Source organism: Mus pahari, chromosome 18, assembly GCF_900095145.1.
Source record: "Mus pahari chromosome 18, PAHARI_EIJ_v1.1, whole genome shotgun sequence".
Classification (NCBI taxonomy): domain Eukaryota; kingdom Metazoa; phylum Chordata; class Mammalia; order Rodentia; family Muridae; genus Mus; species Mus pahari.
This window is the reverse complement of record NC_034607.1, coordinates 10,261,291-10,285,996: the sequence shown is the minus strand read 5'-3', so window position 1 is coordinate 10,285,996 and position 24,706 is coordinate 10,261,291. Positions and strand designations below refer to the sequence as shown.

General features: G+C 43.1%; 1 protein-coding gene across 4 annotated transcripts in view; it reads left to right on the top strand.

The window, feature by feature from the left end:
* Positions 1-23,857, top strand: part of Adgrf4 (adhesion G protein-coupled receptor F4) — a 35,899-nt gene extending 12,042 nt beyond the window's left edge. For 3 of the 4 annotated variants that reach the window (XM_021218236.1, XM_021218237.1, XM_021218233.1), the window contains exons 2-10: positions 4,209-4,318; positions 5,193-5,247; positions 8,198-8,349; positions 10,076-10,345; positions 12,062-13,444; positions 15,909-15,950; positions 16,390-16,449; positions 17,421-17,477; positions 23,165-23,857. In XM_021218236.1, coding sequence (XP_021073895.1) covers positions 4,232-4,318; positions 5,193-5,247; positions 8,198-8,349; positions 10,076-10,345; positions 12,062-13,444; positions 15,909-15,950; positions 16,390-16,449; positions 17,421-17,468 — 2,097 coding nt within the window. In that variant the 5' untranslated portion in view covers positions 4,209-4,231 and the 3' untranslated portion in view covers positions 17,469-17,477; positions 23,165-23,857. The remainder of the gene's footprint in view (positions 1-4,208; positions 4,319-5,192; positions 5,248-8,197; positions 8,350-10,075; positions 10,346-12,061; positions 13,445-15,908; positions 15,951-16,389; positions 16,450-17,420; positions 17,478-23,164) is intronic. The other variant, XM_021218235.1, reaches the window with a different exon arrangement.
* Positions 23,858-24,706: the final 849 nt, after the last annotated feature.

The window sequence follows — 24,706 nt, the reverse complement described above, 5'->3', positions numbered from 1 at the left end:
AGGTTCTGTCTGCACTCTGGAGGTGACTCTGTGCCACAGCTCTCCATACCCAAATTCCTCATGGAGAGAACTGGTCTCCCAGGAGTACTGACACACAGGCTTGCAGGAGGGACAAGCCACAGTCAGAGACAGTAATACCACCTGTGATGGTTTGTATATTCTTGGACCAGGGAGTGGCACCATATGGAGGTATGGCCTTGTTGGAATAGTTGTGACCTGGTTGGAGTAGGTGTGTCATTGTGGGTGTGGGCATAAGATCCTCACCCTAGTTGCCTGGAAGTTAGTCTTCTACTAGCAGCCTTTGGATGAAGACTTAGAACTCTCAGCTCTGCCTGTGCCATGCCTGCCTGGATACTGCCACGCTCCCACCTTGATGATAACGGACCGAACCTCTGAACCTGTAAGCCAGCCCCAAGTAAATGTTGGTTTTTTATAAGACTTGCCTTGGTCACGGTGTCTGCTCACAGCACCAAAACCCTAACTAAGACACCACCGAACACCAGAGATAACCAGAAGGCAAGAGGCCAGGGCAAGAAACATAAGCAACAGAAACCAAGGCTAATTGGCATCATCAGAACCCAGTTCTCTCACCACAGTGAGAGCTGGATACCCCAACACACCAGAAAAGCAAGACTCTGATTTAAAGTCATATCTCATGATGATGATAAAGGACTTTAAGAAGGACATAAATAACTCCCTTAAAAAACTACAGGAGAACACAGGTAAACAGGGAAAGGCCCTTAAAGAGAAAACACAAAAATCCCTTAAAGTATTACAGGAAAACACAATCAAACAGGTGAAGTAATTGAACAAAACCATCCAGTATCTAAAAATGGAACTAGAAACAATAAAGAAGTCACAAAAGGAGACAACCCTGGAGATGAAAACCTAGGAAAGAGAACAGGAGTGATAGATGCAAGCATCACCAACAGAATACAAGAGATAGAAGAGAGAATCTCGGGTGCAGATGATACCATAGAAAACATTGACACAACAGTCNNAGAAAATGCAAAACGCAAAAAGCTCNTAACNCAAAACATCCAGGAAGTCNAGGACATAATGAGAAGACCAAATCTAAGGATAATATGTATAGAAGAGAGTGAAGATTCCCAACTTAAAGGGCCAGTAAATATCTTCAAAAAAAATTATAGAAGAAAACTTCCCTAACCTCAAGAAAGAGATGCCCATAAACATAAAAGAAGCCAACAGAACTCCAAATAGACTGTACCAGAAAAGAAATTTCTCCAGTCACATAATAGTCAAAACGCCAAATGCACAAAACAAAGAAAGAATATTAAAAGCAGTACTGCTTGTGGACGTTGTACATCGTGGTGCGGAGCCTAGTGCGCACCACGATGTACAACGTCCACAAGCAGGTAACATTTGAAATGTAAATAAAGAAAATTAGATATTTTCTTTATTTACATTTCAAATGTTACCCCTTTCCTAGTTTCCCCTCCGAAAATCCCCTATCCTCTCCCCCTCCCCCTGCTCCCCAACCCACCAACTCTTGCTTCCTGGCCCAGGCATTCCCCTATACTAGGACATAGATCCTTCACAGGACCTAGGGCCTCTCCTCCCATTGATGACTGACTAGGCCATGCTCTGCTACATATGTAGCTAGAGCCATGAGTCCCACCATGTGTTTTCTTTGATTGGTGGTTTAGTCCCAGGGAGCTCTGGGGTTACTGGTTAGTTCATATTGTTGTTCCTCCTAGGGGGCTGCAAACCCCTTCAGCTCCTTGGGTACTTTCTCTAGCTCTTTTATTGGCGACCCTGTGCTCCATCTAATGGATGACTGTGAGCATCCACTTCTGTATTTGTCAGGCACTGGCAGAGCCTCTCAGGAGACAGCTATATCAGGTTCCTGTCAGCAGGCTCTTGTTGGTATCTGCCATAGCGTCTGGGTTTGGTGGTTGTTTATGGGATGGATCCCCAGTGGGGCAGTCTCTGGATGGTTGTATTATTTACTTTTATTGACAGTCCATCTTCTTTTGTTCCTACTATTTAAATGCAGGATATAAGACCTTCTCTACTCATATGATACTATTTTTTCCCAGATAAAGTCCTTGCAAGCTGTATTCTTGTACTGTCCTTCATATTTCCAAAACCATCAGCCCCTGCATTCTTAATACTTTACACAAAAGGAGCTACTACAATACTCAGTGTTAAAGAAACTGTTTATATAAAAATTTGAGTAATTCACAACCTTGACACCACCCACCCATACAGTGCTGTATAACTGAATAGAGCATGTATGTTATGGCTGAATAGGTTGGTGTAAAAACCTAACAGTGAGCGCAGGGATTGTCCCTGAGTCTTTTTGCCTACTTGTGAGAACATTTTTTCTCTTACTGGGTTGCCTGGCCTAGCCTTCGTGTGATGATTTTATTGTAGCTTGTTGGGCTGTTTGATTGATGTCCCTGGGAGTCCAGCTCTTTGCAGAGGGGAGGCAGTGGGGCTGTGATTCTGGGGAAGAGCAGGGATGGTCATGGTGGAAGGACTGTGGTCAGGATGTAATATGAGAGAAGAGTAAAAAAAAAAAATCACTAATACTACTGCATCAGCAAAAACTACACGTTGTTGTACACGTTACCCAATATGTTCATTATTACAGTTATATGAAAAAAGAAAAAAAAAAGGAAAGAAAAAGGAAAGAAAGAAAGGAAGAAAGGAAGGAAGGAAGGAAGGAAGAAAGGAAGAAAGAAAGAAATCTGTTTAGTAAGTAACAGGGACTGGAGCTTTGCTGAGCATGCATTTTTTTTTTTTCTGGATGCTTTTATTGTCTGCTGCAGTAGAAAGACCATTGCATGAGAGAAGGTTTTTCCATTTACTTATTGATTGATTGATTGACTTTACATCCCAGTTGCCGCACCCCCACCCCCTCTCAAGCCCCTCCCTCATCCCCACCCTTTCTCCTCTGAGAATGGGGAGGTTTTCTGGGTCTCACCCCACCCTTGCGCATCCTGTCACTGCAGGACTAGGAACATCTGCTTCTAGCGAGGCCAGGCAAGGTGGCGGCCCAGTTAGGAGAAGGGGACCCATAAGCAGGCAAGAGTCAGGGACCGCGCCGCTCGCTCCCTGGTACCCCGCCATGCCCTTGTTGAGATCGCAAGTTGGGGTGACCTCTCCCATAAGGGAGGCTGCTTTCACCTGTGCCCTAGTTTGCTTTCTATTGTTTTGATAAATGTTCTGGACAAAAGCAACAAGAGGAGGGGAAGGTTTATCTGCCTTTCACTTCCCAACCACGGACCGCCACGAAGGGAAGCTTGGACAGGGATGAAAGACAAGAAGAGGAAATGAAGCAGTGGCCGTGGAGGAACGTTGATTTCTGGCTTGCTCTCAGTGGCTCACTCAGCCTGCTTCCTTATACAAACATGGGATCTTCCCAGGGGTGGAACCATTCACAGTGGCCTGGGAGCTCTTATATCAATCACCAATCATGAAAACACCCACAGACCTGTCCATTGGCCAACCCGATGGAGTAATTTTCTCAGTTGACTTTCCTGTTCCCCAGGACTCTGGCCACACCGGTGTGTCTCTCTGGTGCATTTATTTATTTATTTATTTATTTATTTATTTATTTATTTATTTATTAGTTCTTTTTTTAAATTATTATTATTTTCTTTATTTACATTTCAAATGCTATCCCGAAAGTTCCCTATACCCCCCCCCCCATGCTCCCCTACCTACCCACTCCCACTACTTGGCCCTGGCCTTCTCCTGTGCTGGGTCATATAAAGTTTGCAAGACCAAGGGGCCTCTCTTCCCAATGATGGCCGATTAGGCCATCTTCTGCTACATATGCAGCTAGAGACNCGAGNTCAGGGGGTACTGGTTAGTTCATATTGTTGTTCCACCTACAGGGTTGCAGCCCCCTTCAGGTCCTTGGGTACTTCCTCTAGCTCCTCCATTGGGGGCCCTGTGTTCCATCCAGTAGCTGACTGTGAGCATCCACTTCTGTGTTTGCCAGGCACTGGCATAGCCTCACAAGAAGCTGCTATATCAGGGTCCCTTCAGGAGAATCTTGCTGGCATGTGCATTGGTATCTCGGTTTGGTGGCTGATGATGGGATGGACCCCCGGATGGGGTAGTCTCTGGATAGTTCTCTGGTGCATTTAGAAAGTGGCTCACCACGCTGTGTGCCAAGTAGTCCAAGTGAGTTTGTCACCCTCAGCTGCATCGACCTTCTTCCTTTTCCGTTGCAGGTTAAGATCCCCATGTGTGAAAAATGAAGCCCTGGGTTGCCATGGTTTGCTGTTTAGTGTTTTTCCTGACAACAGAGTGCTCTCATTCCAAATCCAAGACTCACAGAAAAGTAAGTTTGATCTCTCCCTGTGTGATCCCAAGAGAAATCTCTCAGTTTCCTTAGATGTCTAGATACCTAATGTGCCAATTGAAATGCATTCTCATTTGATCATAACTTTCCTTTTGTTGATAGTAATTTTCAAGAGAAGTTTCAACAAAACGAAACAAAACCAAACCAGCTACAGCAAAGGTTGAGAGGAGACAGAGGGGACAAGAAGGGGTCCAGGAGGCAGCAGTTCAGTGTGGCTACCACTTGGCAAGTCACAGGGATCACATCCAGGCAGCTGCCCAGAGGAGAAAGATCTAAGCTGTCAGCAGAACAATTTAGATTCAGATCTTACTTTAGGTCTTGCTGGCTCTGGGAGATGGTTTGCTTTATCATCTGTAATTTTTTTTAATCATACCCAAGTTTATACTTCAAGGTAATACTTATACTTTATTGTATAAAAGGTTCATGATTTGATTATTATTGTAACCCAAGGAACATTCTACGTTTTTATTCCTTTCATCCCTCTAAGGATGTATTCATAGTACCTGGAATTTCTCCTTAGCTGTGCTCCATCCATGCAGTAAAGATGGGCAGAGACTTGATAATGTAATTGCCATTTCCGTGTTCTCTCGGGTTCCTTAAAAACTACAAGAGATATACCCTACCCACTAACTTGACCTTCCCAGCTCAAGTGATTTCCAGGTTAGCCATTATTAGGGACTAGTGTGTCCTCACCTGTGTCCTCCCTAGCAACGTCCCTCAGAAGTGTCACACAATTGCCACAGTTCCTTCCTAGTCTTGAACGCCTTTCTTCTTTCCGTTTACATGGAACCTCTAAGTTATGCTGAGAGAGAACATCTCACAGTACATTGTTCTGGGACTTCATATTTTTCAGGACGGAGATAAATTTCAAATCTCTCTACAGAAGCATGAGTTTAGACCAAGACAAGGTATGTATAACTACACAATAGTCTTCATTCCTTTGGAAATGGGGCAAGAAAAAAGAGGGAGATGAAAGTTGCAAGCACATCTCCAGAGCCTCAGGCTTTCTAATGCAATAATAATGTCTCATACATTCTCTGTGTTTACCAGCATTGATAGAATTTCTTTCCTCATATAACCATTCAAACAAATCGACAAATATTCATACATGCTCTAAAACAGTGGACACATTTCCATTTAGGAACTTAAAAGGGAAGTAAGTTTGTTAAACTCAAAACAAGACAAGAGTACACCGTTCGTTCCTTTGAGAGTATATTCAGGGTTCTTAAATATACAAGACACATTTGTACATTTTTTTGCCAGAGCTGTGAGCTCTGGCAAAGCAACACAGAGTGATTTGACAGTGGCAAGACTGGTTACACTCCTGAAGTAGAGGAATGAGAACATTATCATTACTAACATTGTGATATCATGTGGCTTGACCCAGACATTTTGGGTCATTGTAGTCTCCAGGGTCAGGTTTAAGTCCACTGGCCCATCTATCTATAGAAATGTGGTCTTGGGAAGGGAAGGGGGGGGCAGAAAGGAAGCTAACGATTGCTAGGTATTTAAACATTAACTGTTGTGCAACATGTTGCCCCACTACACATCGGCAACAGCATCATGGCACCATCTCTAACCAGAGGATGAAGAAATTAAGTACTATTCTAGTTTATATACTCACCAAAATAAGTATCCTGGGTAGATGTTGAGAAAAAAAAATACAAACCTACTTACTTCCTTTGCCAGGAAGTGGAGTTATACCTAGAGCTGTCCAGGTTATAAACATGGTGGTACTCCTTCATTCTCTATGAATTGCTTTTCCATTTTTACTGATTTCAACACTGTAATACCTTTCAATACTATTTTGTCTCCCTGATCTCCTTTTCTTTTTTCCTTTGAGACACACTTTTGCTATTTCACTTGAAACTTCAATGTACTATGTAGCCCAGGTTGTCCTGGAACTCAGGGCTGTTCTCTTGATTCTCCCTCCCAAGTACTGAAACTGCAAGGGTGCATCCCTATGTGGGGTCACGACCCCTTTCCGTTCTATGAGCACTGTGCTTTGGAAGTTCTTCTAGAAGCACTTCAGTGGCTTCATCACTTAACTCTGAAGCTTAGAGCCCATGCTGACCCACGAGCCAAGTAGACATACCACAAGTTTTATCAGAACGTGGCAATGCCTACTCACTTCCCTTTTGTCTTTCGTTGCTTTCATGATAACATTGATTGTTGAAGTAGATGACACAGAGACCAAGAGCAGGAAAGCCGCAAATATTTACTCTGCAGGTACTGGAGAGAGTGTGATGTGGTTCAGAGGTCCGGGTGCTTTTCCAGAGGACCTGAATTCCTCTAGAACAGTAGCTCAGTACTAATTCAGTATTCATGGTGACTATCTAGAAAGGAACCTCAATGACTAATGACAAGTGACTGTGACTAAAGGATAATTAAGATTATGAGCATTCCCTGCATCTTACCTACCAGCTCTATTTGTATAGCTCTATACAGAAAAGTTCGAGGATGCTAAGTCTGTGCACCTATCAGTTCTCTTTTAGTCGCAAATGCAATCATGTTTTCTGTTCAGCATTGGTATTAGTTATCATTTGTCACTGTGATAAAACACCATGACCCTAGCTGGGCGTGGTGGCGCACGCCTTTAATCCCAGCACACGGGAGGCAGAGGCAGGCGGATTTCCGAGTTCGAGGCCAGCCTGGTCTACAGAGTGAGTTCCAGGACAGCCAGGGCTACACAGAGAAACCCTGTCTGGAAAAACCAAAAACCAACCAACCAACCAATCAACCAACCAACCAACCAACCAACCAAAGAAACAAAACCCACCATGACCCCACGGCAACTTCTGGAAGAGAGTGTGAATGTAGAAATAGTCTCCTGTGCACTGTGTAATTTGCCTGTCAATAAAAAGATGATTGGCTAGTGAAGGAAATTAGAAGGTAGGAGTTCCAGGAGAGAGAGAGAGAGAGAGAGAGAGAGAGAGAGAGAGAGAGAGAGAGACAGAGAGAGACAGAGAGAGGTTGAGAGAAAAGAGAGAGATTGAGAGAAAGGGAGTAGATTTTTGGTACAGACAGTGCAAGCTTGACCTTGGAATGGTGATGGAGAGACAGCAGCAAAAAACTGAGGGTCAGGTAACCATTCACGTGGCAGAACTTAAAATAGAGTAATGGTGTGATTATCTGATGAGCTAGTTGGGGAACAGCCCAAGCTTTTGGCCTAAGTATTTGTAAATATATTTGAGTCTTTGAGATATTATTCTGGGAGCAGGAGCGGGGAGGAAAAACACAAGCATACAGAAAACATACAACTACAAGAGAGCATTTATTTTGGCTTTTGGTTCCAGAGGGGGAGTCCATAATGGTGGTGGAGGTATGGTAGCAGGCAACCAGACCTCTCAGAGACCACAGAAGTTACATTTTCAACCAGAGAGGGCAACATAGAATTGGGGTGAGGCTATGCACTCTCAATGCCTGCCCTCCATGGCAAAATTTCTCCAGTGACACTTAGCATCCCAAATGTTCTGTAACGTCCCCAAACAATGCAACCAACGGAGGAGCAAGTGTGCAAATACACGAGCTCATCGGGGGACGTTTCTCACTTGAACCACTGTGGAATAAATCTCTCATGCTTTTCCTATCATCTCTCCCTTTCCTGCCATGGGAGGGGGTTCTCAATAGGGGTTTGGAACACACTGCAGTCCCTCTTTCCGCTTCCTGCTCGTTCTGTCTGAACCCTAGCTTCACTGTCGATCACACAGCTTTTTCTTATCTCTGAGAAGGCAATTTGATAAAGTCCCCAAATGAACAAGAGGCATTCGTCAGAGTGTGGAAATGGTAATTTGACCTCTGACTTGCTGTTTTTTTTTTTTAAATTTTTTTTATTTTTTATTTTCTTCCCGTTTTTAGGTAAATGTGATGGACGGTGCAGTTCTTCTTCCAGCTGTAACCAGAGCTGTCCTTGGAACTTCCGTGGAGAAATCATATTCACATGTAATCAAAACAAATGGCAAAAAACAATCGAAACATGCACAAGTCTCTCGGTGAACACCTTGTTTCAGGTGATGCTCTGGTGTATTCCTAGTGATAGGGAGCTAACCCTTCCAGAGTGGGGGGCGGGTGCTCTTTCATTTCCATCTGAGACGGTAAGTCTCAGGCTTGGACTTGGCAAAAGCTACCTGGTGGCTTGCACCTGCCTCATGCCATCTTTCTTTACACACACACTGATGTCCTTGCCTCTCTCCTGACATTCTTCCTATTCCTCTCATAAAGAATAAGTTCCAGCCTTGAGTGAGAAGTTCAGTGGAGAAATGAGATTGTGCTAAAACACCTTGAAAACGAGAGGTTAAACAGATCTAGTATCAGTTACTTAAACTACACGCAGATGATGGCTCAGAACTGTCAGCATAGCTTTATGGGTGGATTTATATGCCTCTTGTTTTAGTTAATCAACTAAATATGCCTTGGATTAAATTAAACATGACTTCTTTTCTAATGCTTTCAATCCTTTAACTAAAACAGAACGCAAAAGGAATTCAATGGCGCCTACTTGTCTTGATTACGATAAAAAAATCGTTCTTGTATACTTCTCCTCTGCATCCAGTTTCTTCTCTTTCTCTCCAATCCCACCGAAGGACATGGATCACCACCCTTTTGTATTTAACGGTGGCTTTATAAAAGGATTGTGGAGGGCTTGGCTTTCGCCACATAGGCAATCGTGGTGAAGTCCCTATAACTATAGAGATAGGCACGAAGGAATGGAAGCACTTGCTTATAGGTGAAAATAACAGGAAATGGTCAACTAACTTACAATTGGGAAAATGTAATTTTTTTCTTTTTTCTTTTAGAAAATGCAGTTCTTTCAAATGTGGCTTTGAATAGCTAACCTTCCCAAACAACTTTCCTTTGAAATTCCGCCTGGATCTTCCTTCTCCCACTTCTGTAGAATTTGTCTTAAAGGGCTGGGGAGGCCTTTCAGTGGGTAAAGTGCTTGCCATGCTAGTAACCATGAGGGTGTAGTTTCAGAACCCAGCACCTCTGTAAATGCCCTGTGTACCTGTAGCTCCAGTGTTAGAGAGATCCCTGTGTTTGCTACTCAGCCAGCATAGAAAAACAATGAGCTCCAAGTTTAGTGAGAGATCCTCATCTTAAAAATCAAAAGAGCTGGAAAGATGACTCAGAGGTTAAGAAATCTTACTGCCCTTTCAGAGGCCCAGCACCCAGGTTGGCAGGCCCACAACTGCTTGTAAATCTAGCTCTAAAGAAAGCCAATGTTCTCTTTTGGCCTCTCAGGCACCTGCACTGATATGCACTTACCCACACAGAGATGTACATAGGTATACATAATTAAAAAATAAAATAAATCTTAAAAAATTATAATTTTTTTAAGTGGAGAAGTTGATTGAGGAACAAATCTAATGTTGACTGTTGATGTCCGCATGTGTGTACACAGGTGAGGGTAATCTCCACCTCATGACGTATATACACAAGAACATGTGCATATATTCATAACACTAGTGCATGCACACACCTACCTACCCCCACACTAACACTTCAGTTTTAATCATTATTCTGAAAGCAAATTCTAACGAGGGTCACTAGTCGGCTTTCTGGGAATTTCAGTGATAGCCAGGCCTTCGATGACTGTCTTAAATTATTCTCAGTGAGTGAGCTCCTTTTAGGGTCTCTCCTCGGCTACCTGTTCTTCCCATGGGACTTGTGTGTTGTCTAGTTCCTTTCATCTAACGCATGTTGGTTATTCTTATTATTCTTATTATTTTTATGCAGCGCATACATCCTGCGGCTAGCCTATCCTTGGCGTCTTCTTCTGTTTTCCCCATGAGCTTTACTGGCAATGCAGCACCAGTCCATATTGGAAATGTATCTCAAGGAATCCAAAAGTTCTGTCCCGAGGACTACGTTTGCATTGTCGATGCTGTGAAATCCTCTGCAGTTACAGCTGGAAATATTGCATTCATAGTAGAGTTATTAAAAAATATCTCTTTAGACTTGCAAAGTTCTGGAATACATGACAATGTGACTTGGAAGAAAATGAAGGTACTTAAAAAAATTAATCTCACTAAACACAGATACGACTTTTCTTAAATCTTCAAATTTTTAACAGTTTCAGATGTCGTTTTTCAGGGTAAAATGTACAACAACCATAACAGTAGCAGCAGATGTTTCTGTTCAGCATTCTTTATGAATGTTAGGTCCTTGATACAGAGCAATGGCCATAGACCAAGTTTGCCGTAGTAGATCACGATATTTGACTTTCATTTTTAGAAGGGAGTTGTATATCATAACAATAGTTAGAAGTTGTGTGTTAAAAGTTAAATGTGTGATCCTAGGATGGGTCTTTTGGTTTCAATTTTTGAGATGAGGTTTAACGTAGTCCAGGCTACCTTCAAACTTCCTATATAACTGAGACTGACTTTGCACTTCTGAGCCTCCTGCCTGCACTTGCCCAGTACTGGGATTTCAGACATGCATTACTCCAGCCAGTCTTTGAAGCATTGGGAAGGGAACCCCGAAGCACTCTCTTAATTGAGAGCTCTTTCAGCAAGACCCAGGTCAGCTTCTTTTAGTATGTGCTCTTGAGCATTAGAGTTTATTACTAAATGGAGGAATATAGAGATATGGTATGTATGTAGTATTTCTTAAATTCATCATGAAATATACAGACAGTTCCTTCCATAAGACAATCATTCACATTTTATGGAACTTTAATTCTACATTCTATATTGTGAAGATCTTCCTCAGATCTAGTAATAATAATGAGGTAAGTATATATATATGTATATATAATACATGATATGTATATATGATTCATATACATATGTATGTATCATATACATAGGTATATTACATGTATAATATGCACATATAACAATGCTTATTATATACATGTTTATATACATGTGTATACAATGCATATTATGTATACATATATACACGTGCATATATATATATGATATAAACATGTATATATGATATTCAAAAGATTTATTTATTTTTTATGATTATGGGTGTTTTGTCTGGACTTATGTCTGCATACTATGTGTGTACAGTGCCTTCAGAGGCCAGAACTGGATCTGGAGTTACAGATGGTTGTAGGCTAGTATGTGGTGTGGCTCCTAGCAACTGATCCTGGGACCTCTGCAAGAGCAGACAATACCCTCAACTGCTGTTGTAGTTAGGGTTTCTATTCCTCTGATGAAATACCATGATCAAAAAGCAAATTAGGGAGGAAAGGATTTAATTGGCTTACACATCCACATCATAGTCCATCATTTGAAGGAAGCCAAGGCAGGAGCTGAAACAGGGTAGGATTCTGGAGTCAGGAGCTGAGCAGAGGCCATGAAGAGATGTTGCCTATTGGCTTGTTCATCATGATTTTCTCAGCCTGCTTCCTTATAGAACCTAGGACCACCAGTCCAGGGATGGCCCAACCCACAATGGCCTGGGCCTTCCTACGTCAGTCACTAATTAAGAAGATTCCCTTCAGCTGGATTTTATGGAAACATATTTTTCAATTGAGGTTCCCACCTTTCAGATGACTCTAGCTTGTGTCAGGCTGACATAAAACTAGCCAGGACAACATACTGTTTGTAGCCTTTGAATTTTCTTCCATTCGCCTTACCAATGCACATTTGCAATAAGTGGTAAATTTAAAGAGGCAGGTTATCAAATAAGATGAAATAATTAGATCCGCCAGAACTTCAGATTTTAGAAATTGACCTTTTTACACTAACAGGCTTGTTTCCCTCGCAGAGTTATGGCAAAGTGGCCAACCACATCCTGGGCCCCACTGCCATTTCAAATTGGGCTTTCATTGCCAACAAAAATGCCAGCTCAGACCTGTTGGAGTCAGTGAACTCTTTCGCCAAGAAACTCCAAATCAAAGGTAAATCTGAGAGCATCATAGACGAACTCTTTATTCAGACGAAAGGCTCTCGCATCTCCCCCAGTACCTCGAAGAACACCCTCAGCCTCTCTGTACCCAGGTACAACGCTACGGAAGATGTCTTAGTGGTGATCGAAATCCCCAAGCAAGCATTACAGGAGCTGTCGTCCAATGCCTCCCAAGCCATTGTTGTAGCTTTTCCAACCTTGGGGGCCATTCTGAAAGAAGTCCATCAGTCAAATACGAGTCTCCAAAAGCCCATAAATGATCTCATCCTGTCACTGGTTTTGCCAGAAGGTCTGAACGAAATCATACTCACCTTTGATAAAATCAATAAATCCCAGAGCACCAGCTGCCAGTGCGTCAGCTGGGATCCTTCGACAGGGCAGTGGGATGAGAGCCCATGTACAGTGATATCAGACGTCAACAGCACTGTGAAATGCCGCTGTAGGCACACCAAAGCTGTGACGTCCTTCTCTATCCTCATGTCTTCTAAGCCTGTAAAGAATACGATTCTGAACCACATCACCTTCATTGGACTCAGCGTCTCCATCTTTAGTTTGGTGCTCTGCCTGGTCATCGAGGCCATCGTCTGGTCCCGGGTGGTTGTGACAGAGATATCCTACATGCGCCATGTGTGCATTGTGAACATTGCAGTGTCCCTCCTGACTGCCAATGTGTGGTTCATCATTGGCTCCAACTTTAGTGCGAATGTTCAGGAGGATCACAAGTGGTGTGTGGCTGTGACATTTCTCTGCCACTTCTTCTTCCTCTCCCTGTTCTTCTGGATGCTCTTCAAAGCACTGCTCATAGTCTATGGAATACTGGTTGTCTTCCGCAGGATGATGAAGTCTCGTATGATGGCTATTGGCTTTGCCATTGGCTATGGGTGTCCCCTTGTGATCGCGGTCATCACAGTTACCGTCACAGAGCCTGGGGAAGGCTACACCAGAAAAGATGCCTGTTGGCTTAATTGGAACCAAACCAAAGCCCTTTTGGCTTTTGCCATCCCAGCCTTGGCCATTGTGGCTGTGAATCTCCTTGTGGTTCTGGCAGTCGCTATCAACACACAGAGGCCCTTGATTGGCAGTTCAAAATCTCAGGATATGGCCATTGTTTTCAGGATCAGCAAAAATGTTGCCATCCTCACCCCACTTCTGGGACTGACCTGGGGTTTTGGTCTAACAACCCTGCTAGAAGGCACACACCTGGTATTCCATATAATCTTTGCGTTGCTCAATGCTTTCCAGGTAAGTTATAGGAGGGGGATTTGCTTTGTATTTCTGGCTAGACATCAAAGAATGACTGTGATTTATTTACCATTTAAAGGTACCAAGTGTTCTTCCTATATTTCAGGGCTGTCTGAATATAGCATCTCCCATTTGCACTAATAATGTTTCAAACCACTTAAGTATATCTGTCTATGTATCTATGTATCTATGTGTCTATGTGTCTATCTATCATCTATCTATCTATCTATCTATCTATCTATCTATCTATCTATCTATCATCTATCTATCTCTATTAATCATCTATCACCTCTATATATCTATCATCTATCTATGTATCTATCTTTCTATGTATCTATGTATCTATCTATCTATCTATCTATGTATCTATCTATCTATCTATGTATCTATCTATCTGTCATCTATCTATCTATCTATCTATCTATCTATCTATCTATCTATCATCTATCATCAATCTCTCCATCTCTATTTGTTTATTATGTGCACATTGCATATTTATGTATATGTGGGGTTGTATGCGTGCCACAGAACACATGTGGCTATCAGAGGACGATTTACAGGAGTCAGTTCTTTTCTCCATCATGCAGATCCATCCTGTGGACCGAACTCCTCTCATCAGGCTCGGTGGCAATGGCCTTCACCCACTAAGCCATCTCACTTGGCCCCTCCCCCCATTTAAATTTTTTTTCTGCTTTTTGAGACAAGATCTTACTTTGTAGCCAGAGTGGCCTCACACTTGTAGCTGTCTACTTGTCTCAGCCCCTGCATGCTGAGATTATAGGTGTGAGCTGCTTGACCACTGGTGAGGCCGGAGTTAACTGACCAGACTGGCTGGAGGGGAAGGTCCTTCCTTTTCTCTCCATGTCCTTGGGTCCTTCCAACCATGTCAGACGTTAACCTTCTTACATAGATGACTGTCCTTTGGTCATGGTTGTAAAAAGTTGCTCCCTGATCAAAATAAGCGTAATGTGGTCCTTCTCCAGGGAACTCAGCAAAATAGACATTTTCTGTGGTATAAAAGTTCACCAGTCAGGAGTTTTTATGCTTCTTTCTTGCCATTTCCTGTGAAATAAAAGTTAGTTGCTATTTATATACAGATCTCGTCTTCTGCCAGTTGGTCTTGGTGGGGGTGGGGGGTATTTCCCTCCAGGTCTCAACTCTCTCACTGGGTAAATTCAGGGTTTGGATGTGGCATGGATTTTGGGGATGCTGTCATTTAATCAGATTTCTTTCTCTACCTGATAGAAAAACCTGCCAGGTTCACAGTCTTAATTATCCTTTTAATTCAGCCTTCTGCCAGTTCTTGTAGTAGGGTTTTATGGAACACGGCCATGCCAGTTTAATTATGTTTTCCTCAGGGCTCACTCTGAGAGAGAATTTGAGTAGTTGCGATTGAGGGGGTATGGTCAGAAAAGGGTAAATATCGACTGTCTGGTGTTTGGAGGAAGGTTTTCCAGCTTTTGCTTTAAATATTGTAACTATTCAATTCAATAGCAAAGTGTTTCTGTTGACCTGTCACTAGTACTTAGAAGCACCATGTGAAGTACCAACAGCACAGACTCTAAGAAACGCCAGCTTAGGCCAATCATGTGTCTTACTCCTTCTTTAAGTACAGACTACACCCATTTCACGCTTCCTGTTGTATTGCCTTAAAGAGGAAGCATTAAATACCCTTTCCCCTTAAACTCAAAAGCTCTTGATCGACATACATTTCTCCACTCTTTTTTTTTTTTTTTTTTTGCCTTAAGTAAAAAGTTTTTTCACTTTATTTTTGATTTTTATGTGTATGGATATTTTACCTGCATTCATGCAGTGCCCAAGAAGGCCAGAAGAGGGCATCAGATCCCCTGGATTAGAGTTACATGTGGTTGGAAGTTGCTATGTGGGTGCTGGGAACTGAGCCCAGGTCCTTTGCAAGGGTAGCCAGTACTCTGAATTGCTGATCCATATCTCTGGGCCCCTGTTTTGTTTTAAAAATTTGAGAAAAGATCTTACTCTTTAGCCCAGGCTACCCTCAAACTCATAATGATTCTCGTGTCCCAGCCTCCAGAGCAATAGGATTATAGGCATGAGCTACTAATCATGCTTAATTTTCCCACTCTGAAAATCACTCCGGTAACTAATGATTTCATTCTCTTCTCCTCTCTGGTAGGGTCTGAGAATATGGAAAATACGCCACTATAAAAGCCAAGTTTGAGCCAGCAAAAGTATCTTCAGAAACTGATATAACTGTGGGGCATTTGGGTTCGGGATCCAAACTGTGTCAGCTAGGGGCAGGACAGAGCAACCTTTTAAAACAAGCAAGCAAGCAAGCAAACAAACAAACAAATAAATACAACAACAACCTCCCCTCCCCCCTCACAAATTATCTGGGGCAAGGGCAAGGGTAGGGGAGGAGGGTTAAAATAAAACTGGGATAGTGTTTGAGAAGCTGTCCCTCATGATTCTGTTGAATTTACCACAGGGCTTTTTCATCTTGCTGTTTGGTACCATTATGGATCACAAGGTAAACTGAATTTGTTCATTTACTGCTCTACCCAATTCTGTGTGGCTGACGGAAAGCGGGAGGGTGAAATGGTTTTACCTGGAGTGAATCTAGGGTTGCTGAGCTTGTGAGCGCAGCTCAGGACATCAGCTGCGTGGAAGAAGGAAAAGAAGCCCATACTCTCTGTGCTCACGTATGATCAAGAGGTTATAGGGTAGAGATTGCAACCAGATATTGTTCGTAAAAAGAACAGAAACCATGGCCATGATTTAAAAATGGTTCTATGGATTGTTGTAACCATGTTTCAACTTTTATGTAAGTCTGGTTGCTTGCTGGGTGCTGCGCTGAGCCACCTCATGTTGCTCTGGCCAGAGTCACTGCTCTGGTCCACGTGTCTGTGCTCCCGAGGGCTGTTGCTTCCCTTCACACCTGTTGACCACTAACTGTTATTGCTTTTCAGATAAGAGATGCTCTGAAGATGAGGGTATCTTCATTGAAGGGGAAATCAAGGGCAGCAGAGGTAAGGTCCCTTCTGGTGACCACCGGAGGGTCAGGGTCTCTGCTCATGCAAAGATGGATGCCATAGCCCAGCAATCAGAATTTGTTAGCAAAATGAATCACTCTTTCTCATTTCACAAACATGGAGGATTGCACAGGAATGGAAAGCTAGCAGAAGATACTTTTGAAGGGAACTTAGTATGTGCATGTAACAGCTTGACGTGGGGCCACTGAGATGAATCCAGGACCAGAGATTTATTATAAATTTCGGGATCTGGGAAATAGAGTTGAGTTAAAAATAAGACTTTGGTTTAACCTCCTCATTTCACAGGTGAGGAGTTCAGCTGAGAATTTAGCGGTGCTTGTGCAATGTCATGCATCTCATTAGAAGCAGAATAAATGCCAACCAAAGTCTTTCCATCCTCCATGTTCAGGACTCTTTCCAGTAGACCTCGTGTTCTTGGATCGGACTAACAGTGGACTTAATGACTGTAACGGAGACTTTGAAGGGGGCAATATGTCTTTGAAGACCACAAGTAGAGTGTCAAAATTTCTGCATCTGTTAAAAAGTATTTGTTCAGCCAGTAGTAACTTGTCCCCTTGAGCGTTGGGAATAGACTTTCTGGATATATCGAGAGGCGCCATCTATGGCTATTTCCAAGCTTGACTTTAGTATTTCAGTTCATCAATTTTAAGATAGGTGGTGTCTTAACTGTCTAGTTTTATTTAAATAGTCTTTATTTAAAATAAATATTTATAAATAGCCTTTGTTTAAAAAGCAAAGCAAAGACAACAAGGTCACTCATAATGTTACATTCGGTGAAATACAGCAATTCAATCCTTTGTGGCTATTTTTGGATATTTCTCTTCATAGTTCCATTTTCACACTACTATCTCTAGGCAGCTTACACATTAATCTATGAATATGCATAGTTCTTTTTTTTTGTCAGCATCATTACCCATTGTCAACTCTGTTGCTTTCACCCCATTTAGAAGGTGTCATTAAGTCCAGCCAATGGATCCAGAATCCTGAATCGCTGAGACTGAAATGTGAGTATCGAAAACTTAAGTGAAAACTTTATTTGCGAGTGTCACTGAACCACTTGTGAGTGAGCTGGTGACCCACTATGGGTTACTGGGTCTGGATGATAGGAGCAGGATAACAGGACTATCAGAAAAGAGGCTCTTCCTGATGGTGCACAGAGCCATCTGCCAAGCTCACATACCTTGATTCCTTTTAAAAGTATTTATTTTCTTTATTAGTTAAGTGTGTTCCTTGACAATTTCGCACATGTAGGTGCCACAGACCGACCTCACTTGGGTCCCTGATCTGTGTGGAACTGGGTCTCTTGGTTGCAGGTGAGCGAGGATTCGACCAATGAGTGACAGACAGTTCACGAGAGAGACTGTAAAACTGAATGCGTTGGTCAAAATGAGCATCACATTATTAATACAGAACAAACAAGAAAAGCGGGGGCAGGATACATCCCCAGATACAATGACACAAAACAAAGGACAAAAGACCAGGGGGTGGGACCAGGCAGCTTGAGGAGGAAGCCAGGTGCAAGGCTAGTCAATAGTTAAACCCCACTGTCAGGGGTCCCCAGTAAATCCTCAATTGATTATGCTGTTCCTTTGGGCCTAGCAGAAAAACCTGTTTGGGGGGGGGGTTCTGCTGTAGCAGATCTCATGAATAATGCAATACCACCCCCCCCCCCCCATTTCCCAGGCCTTGGTAAATACTTGCATATGAACGTAACTTGGATGAAATGAAGATTCCATAAGTATACCACTCTAAGCTTTGCCCTGGGCTTGGCTCTGTTCTTTGTGATGCTTAATCGGTTTCACCGGTCTTTACTAGAAGTGAATTAGAATGTTAATGAATAGGTAACCTTCTCACTGAATTCCTAGCTCCTGGCTTTAAGGAATCTTTTAGGACTTTGGAACACTGGTGGAAAACTTCACCCATGGTAAAAATTCAATCTTTAGAGGCATTAATAATACTGAGAGAGAGCATACACCATACTAGCATGCGGATAGGAATCGTGTATATAGATTATTGGAAATGCCAGGGCTCCAGGAGGCTGAGTCTCCTTGAGACTCTTTTTCTCAGGACTCCCGTCCAGGTTTTCAGACCTGTTGTGAGTCACCACTAGAGTGGGCGTGGCATGTAGGCAGTGAAAACTGAGACATCAGTCACCTCCTTCCTACCTCACCTGTCCACCCTCGTTTGTCCCCACAAATCTCTCATGGTCATGTCTATTAGTTTTGTCTTCTGAACCACTCTGCTCAACTAGGGCTGACAATGATCATGGGCTTGAAGCTAATCATCGGAACCTAGTGGGCCCACTAAGCACAATGATCCCCTCTTGCCCAGAATCTATTAATACCTAGTAGTTCAGAGGCAGAGGTAGGGCATCATGAGTCCCTCCCCTTTCTGTGACTGATGGTTGATAGGGCCTATCCAAGTGCAGGTATTTGCAGCAGTTGTGAGCTGATAATTGCAGCTGGTGTAGCTTTGTCTAGACTCTAGAGAATGACATTTTGAACGGCCTCACTCCCTCTTCCACAGTCTTCCCCAAGCCTTAGAGATGCAGTGTCAATGTCTTATTGAGAACGGAGCCTACTACTGTTGCTTCTTTTCTGCATCTTGGGCAGTTGTGAGTCTTTCCCTTCACTGCTGTTCACTGTTCAAGAACAACTTAGTTCCTTTTTGTGAACTGATTTTTGCCACTTACAGCAGCCCAGCTGCTGACACAAAGCATTTATTGATTAAAGTCACAAAGCAACAGACAGGCCTGCCTCTCCCATGTGAAGTGGGGCCTAGAAGAGGCCTAAGAGGTTGTGAGCGGACACGTGGCATCTACCTCTTATTCACAGTTGACCCCTAAGACATTTTTCTACACAGGTAAAATTGTGTGGAAAGAAATATTAGGTGACCCTAAAAAAGTGATTAAGTTGCCAAACAGCTGCCAGAAACCGGGCCACTAGTAATTATAGCAGGTTCAGGATGAACACGGTAGTATCTTGGAAAAGTTTCCAAGGCCCTTCCACATATACATAGCTGAGTGTGATTCATTATTCCATCATCTGGCTTTTGCCTTGTCTTCTTTTATGTTGTTGTCACAGCCAAGTGTGATTTGTTATTCCATCATCTGGCATTTGCCTTGTCTTCTTTTATGTTGTTGTTGTTGTTGTTGTTTTTGAGGCATGGTCCAGGGAAAGGTTTGAAACAGTTTAGTGGAAGGAGCAAAGATACTTTGAGTTTGAAGAAATCTTGTGAAGTTTCCTGCACTACAAATCCCACAAACTTGACATGCTGGTATAGGACTTTGGCCCAAGGTCCCAGGAGAAGGAGAGCAAGATTGAGAATGAGAGCAAGAGAGAGAGAGAGAGAGAGAGAGAGAGAGAGAGAGAGAGAGAGAGAGAGAGAGTAAAATGACTATGTAGACCGATAGATACTGAAAAAGCTAAGGAGGGAACACACTGTCAAGTAGTCTGGTCTAGTTTATCTTCTGTTGCTGCGATAAAGAACACAATAAGAACACAGATTGGGCTGGGCGTGGTGGCGCATGCCTTTAATCCCAGCATTCAGGAGGCAGAGGCAGGCGGATTTCTGAGTTCGAGGCCAGCCTGGTCTACAAAGTGAGTTCCAGGACAGCCAGGGCCACACAGAGAAACCCTGTCTCGAAAAAACAAACAAACAAACAAACAGACAAACAAACAACAACAACAACAAAAGAACACAGATTGGGGGGGTGGTTTATTGATTTACAGTTTTAGGTTATAGTTCATTATTTTGAGGATGCCAAGACAGGATCTTAAAGAATCATCACACAATCAAGAGCAGAGAGAGACAACACATGGATGCTTGCTTGCTTGCTTGCTCTCCGCTGGCTTTCTCCTCTTTTATAGTGTTCAGGACCTTTTGCCTACAGAATGGTGCAGTCCATGATGGGCTGAGTGCTCTCACTTCAATTAGCAATCAAAACAATGCCTCCTAGAGATGCCCACAGGGCAATCGGATCTAGATAACTGTTCATTAAGACTCGTCTCAGGTGATTGATTGTAGGTTGTGTCATGATTGGGCGCAGCTAGGTAAAACTAGCCAGCATAGAGTACTTGAGTGCTCATTTTTATGTTTGGATTTAATAGTTAAAAATTTGTAGCTGGCTCTGGACATTCTCTAGGCTGTGGGATTTACCTACTGTAGAGCGGTTTGCAACCTGACTCTAATTCAGATGAACCTTGAAAAAGGGAGGCGGCGAAAGAACGTGAGTTGGGGTGATCAGTGGGAGAGGGGTATCAGGTGTGGTGGCTCATGCCCTTAGTCTCAGCACCCAAGAGGCAGAGGATCAGGCAGAGAAAGTCAGATCTCTGGGAGTTCAAGGCCAGCCTGGTTTAGTAGTCAGACTACATAATGAGACTGTGTCCCAACCAACCAACCGAAACCAAAACACACACACACACACACAAAAAAAACAACAACCAAAAAGCCAACATTCAACCAGAAAACAACAAACAAAAAAAGACTCAGGAGAGGGTCAAACAATAGTAAAAGGGAACGGTTGAACGTGACCAAAAGATATTGTATACATAAGCAAAATGGCACGATGAACAACTCCATTATGTATAATCTGTCCTCATAGAGAATCAGAGCTGGCCCTTCTAGCAGGGTCCAGTTGGTAGTGACCTTCTTAGATCCTGTATGCAGGAGGAGAGAGTTCTGGGAGTTCTTTATCCAGCCATTCTGGAGAGGACGCCTGTGGTTGAGGCCCTTTCTCAAGCGTACTTGGCAAGGCACACTTGCTTCTTCCTAAGAAAGGGGCAGACTACAAGACAAGGGACACGTTATGCCCAGAGTTCAGGAAGGCTTAGATCTGTACTAGAGAAAGGCTGGGAGGTTGGGGGAAGCAAACCTGCCCATGAGGTCCACTCTATATTGTTCTTTGATTTTTCAGTTCTATTTTTGAACTTATGAGGTAGATGGTGAACTAAATTTTGAATCTTTCTTGGCATATGCTCTGCAGGTGTCTCTGTCCATATTGAATTTTCTCAGTAATTGGGGCCTGTGAATTTACACCTAGACATACGTGGTTATCACGAGGGTTCTGGAATAGTAGTTGGACCGCGGCAGAAAAAAGTTGGGGATCAAATAAGCATTGGTATAGAGGGATGTGGAAGTCACAGGGGTTGATGTTTTTGAAGTCCAGAATGGAGCGGCACCAAGAAGTGTGGGGGTTTGGGGTAGTGGGGTGGGGATGGGATGGGGACCAGCTCCTACAGAGGTGGAGGAGTCCAACCACAGAAACATATTTGGTGTTTGGTAAGCACAAGGTACTTTCTGCCAGGCAGAAAAGGCAGTATTGTAGCTCTCAAACCACATGCAAGGTTACAGGCTAAACAGTGAGCTGAGTTCCAGTGGTCAGTGATTAGGACTGGATTCCGAACGAGACAGAGGCTCTCACAACTTCATGGAAACCCCTTCTACCAGTCATCTCAGGTAAAAATTGGGTTTAAATACAGAACTGAGGAAGCTCTGTCCTGAGACCCATGGCGAGGGAACAGAGATCTGAAACTGGGTGCTTTGATTCAAGTAGGTTTTTTTTTTGTTTTTTTTGTTTTTTTTTTTCTCGAGACAGGGTTTCTCTGTGTAGCCCTGGCTGTCCTGGAACTCACTCTGTAGACCAGGCTGGCCTTGAATTCAGAAATCTGCCTGCCTCTCCCTCCCAAGTGCTGGGATTAAAGTCGTGTGCTACCACTCACTGCCCAGCTCGGGTGGGGTTCTGATCCACATCTGGGGAAGACAAAAAGAGGTGTACCTCACTCCTATGAAGGGAGCAGCTGCATAGCGCCCTCTGCTGGTCATATGCGAAGCAGGCCTTCTGACACAGAGGCTAGTTGACATAAGTAAGATTTTTCTCCAGGGTATCTTTGTTAAAACCTGGAGCGCACTTAAAAGGAGACAGGGTTCATTCCACAGTGGAAATAAGATTATTGAGTAAGCAATCAAGAAAACAACATAAATGTAAATTTAGAGCACCGGGGTTATTCTAAAAACTTAATTGCCTACCCTGAAGAACAAAGAGGGTTTCTTAGCTCATTTTAGGATCCAGGAATCAGGACAATACAGGCCGGGGAGCAGCCTTCCTACTGTGTGGTATCCAGGCAATCCCACCTCTGTTAATCAGGGGATAATAGCTCATTCATCCCAGGATGATATCAGGAATAAACAAAATAATTCTCCTAGGACAGTGGTTCTTAACCTTCCTTTTATTTTATTTTATTTTATTTTTGGTTTTTCGAGACAGGGTTTCTCTGTATAGCCCTGGCTGTCCTGGAACTCACTCTGTAGACCAGGCTGGCCTCGAACTCAGAAACCTGCCTGCCTCTGCCTCCCGAGTGCTGGGATTAAAGGCGTGCGCCACCACCTTCCCAATGCTGCGGCCCTTTAAGACAATTCATCATGGTGTGGTGACTCCCAACGATAAAATTATTTCGTCGAAATATCAGAACTGTAATTTTGTTACTGTTATGAACTATAATGTAAATATCTAATGTGCCAAGTATGTGATATGAGACTTCTGTGAAAGGGTCGTCCCTAAAGGGACAGGTTGAGAATCACTCATGGCCCTCGACTATTGCCTGCTTTAAACTAGGTTGTCAAGAAATGGCAGCTATCATTCTTTGCACTAACAAGTGTTCTGATCTTATTGCCCCGGATGCTTATTTCCCAGAGACGCCTTGCTTGCTGGGATGGAGAGGGCTCCAAGAGAAGGATGCACAAAGGTCTCTGGAATGAAGCAACTTCTTCTTCCAGCCAGGAGCACCGCCTAAGTTGAAACACTAGCTACGGCACACAGTGGGCTTTTTTAAAAGATTGACCTGCAGCCTCTCACCTCACAAACGCTGACGTTTTTATTCACCTCAGCAAGTTTCACAATCCAGCTGCAAATCATTGTACTGTTTCCTTGGTGAGCCCATGGCTCATGGGGCAGCCTGGGAAATGGATTACTTTCAGCGTACCTCCCCACCCCTAGGCTTCTCTGTGGCTCTGGACCCAGACATCCTCCCCCATGAGGGGATCCTGTGTGTGTGTGTGTGTGTGTGTGTGTGTGTGTGTGTTGTCTCAGGTCAGATTCTGTGTCAGTGGTGGGGTTGGAGATCAAATGTGAATGATGCTGTATCTACTTTGCAAATCGTCCCTGGTAGGTTTCCCAAAGACAGGGGATGAACAACGGTCAGGTGTTCCGTGTGCTTACAATTGTAATCCTTGGGTAAATCAACCTGATGTGTAGGGTCAGACACAACGCTGTTCCAGGTCTCACTAGTTATGTGCTTATGACTGTTCTCTTTCTAAACAACTGTAAATAAAGACATTTTGGGGTGTTATTTTAGAAAAGAAAGTAAGATTCATTTACTTTCCTGAACTTGGTCATATGAGTTGTCACTCGAGATGGGCTTTTCTGATGACAACCCAACCTTCTTGGATATCAGCAATATTGCAGCCACAGCTCATGGGCTAAGTCCTGGGAAGATGGTCCTGCTACGTGCACTGGAAGTTCAAACTGACACAGGGGAGGTGAATGACATTCCCATGGACTGACCTTCAGTGCCATCAATAGGACTAGAGATGGCCCTATGTGTGGGCCATTTGGGTGATTCTTTTTTTTTTCATAGAACAAAAATACTTAGTGTGTTTAAAAGTTAATGGACCATTCCTTGGTTAGAAAGAAAGGTTACTGAGGATCAAACTGCCAAGGCTGTCCCTTGCAGGGTCAGAGAGAGGCGCAAAATGATGGAGAATTGAGGAAAAAATTTTGAGAGGAAAGAGTTTATTTCATCTTATATCTTATAGTACATTATGAGTGGTAGTCAGAACAGGAAATCAAACATGAACTCAGAGGCAGGCACCGAAGAAGAGGCCATGAAGGAATAGAATTACTGTCTTGTGCAAACTGATTTCTTATTCCAGCAGTGCAGGATGGCACTTGCGATGGTAAACCATCGGTCAAGAAAATACTCAATGATTTTTTTGCTCACTAGACAATCTGCTGGAGACATTTTCTCAACTGAAGTTTCCTTTTTAAATTTGACTCCTGTTAGACTATATTTGATTAAAAAACAAAGAAAGAACAAGAGAAAGAAGGAACAAAAGAAAGAAAGAAGGAAATAAGGAAGGAAAGAATGAAAGAAGGAAAGAGAAAGAGAAAGGAAGGAAGAAAGGAAGGAAAATAAAAAAGAAAGAAAAAGAGAGAAAGAAATACAGAAAAAAGAGT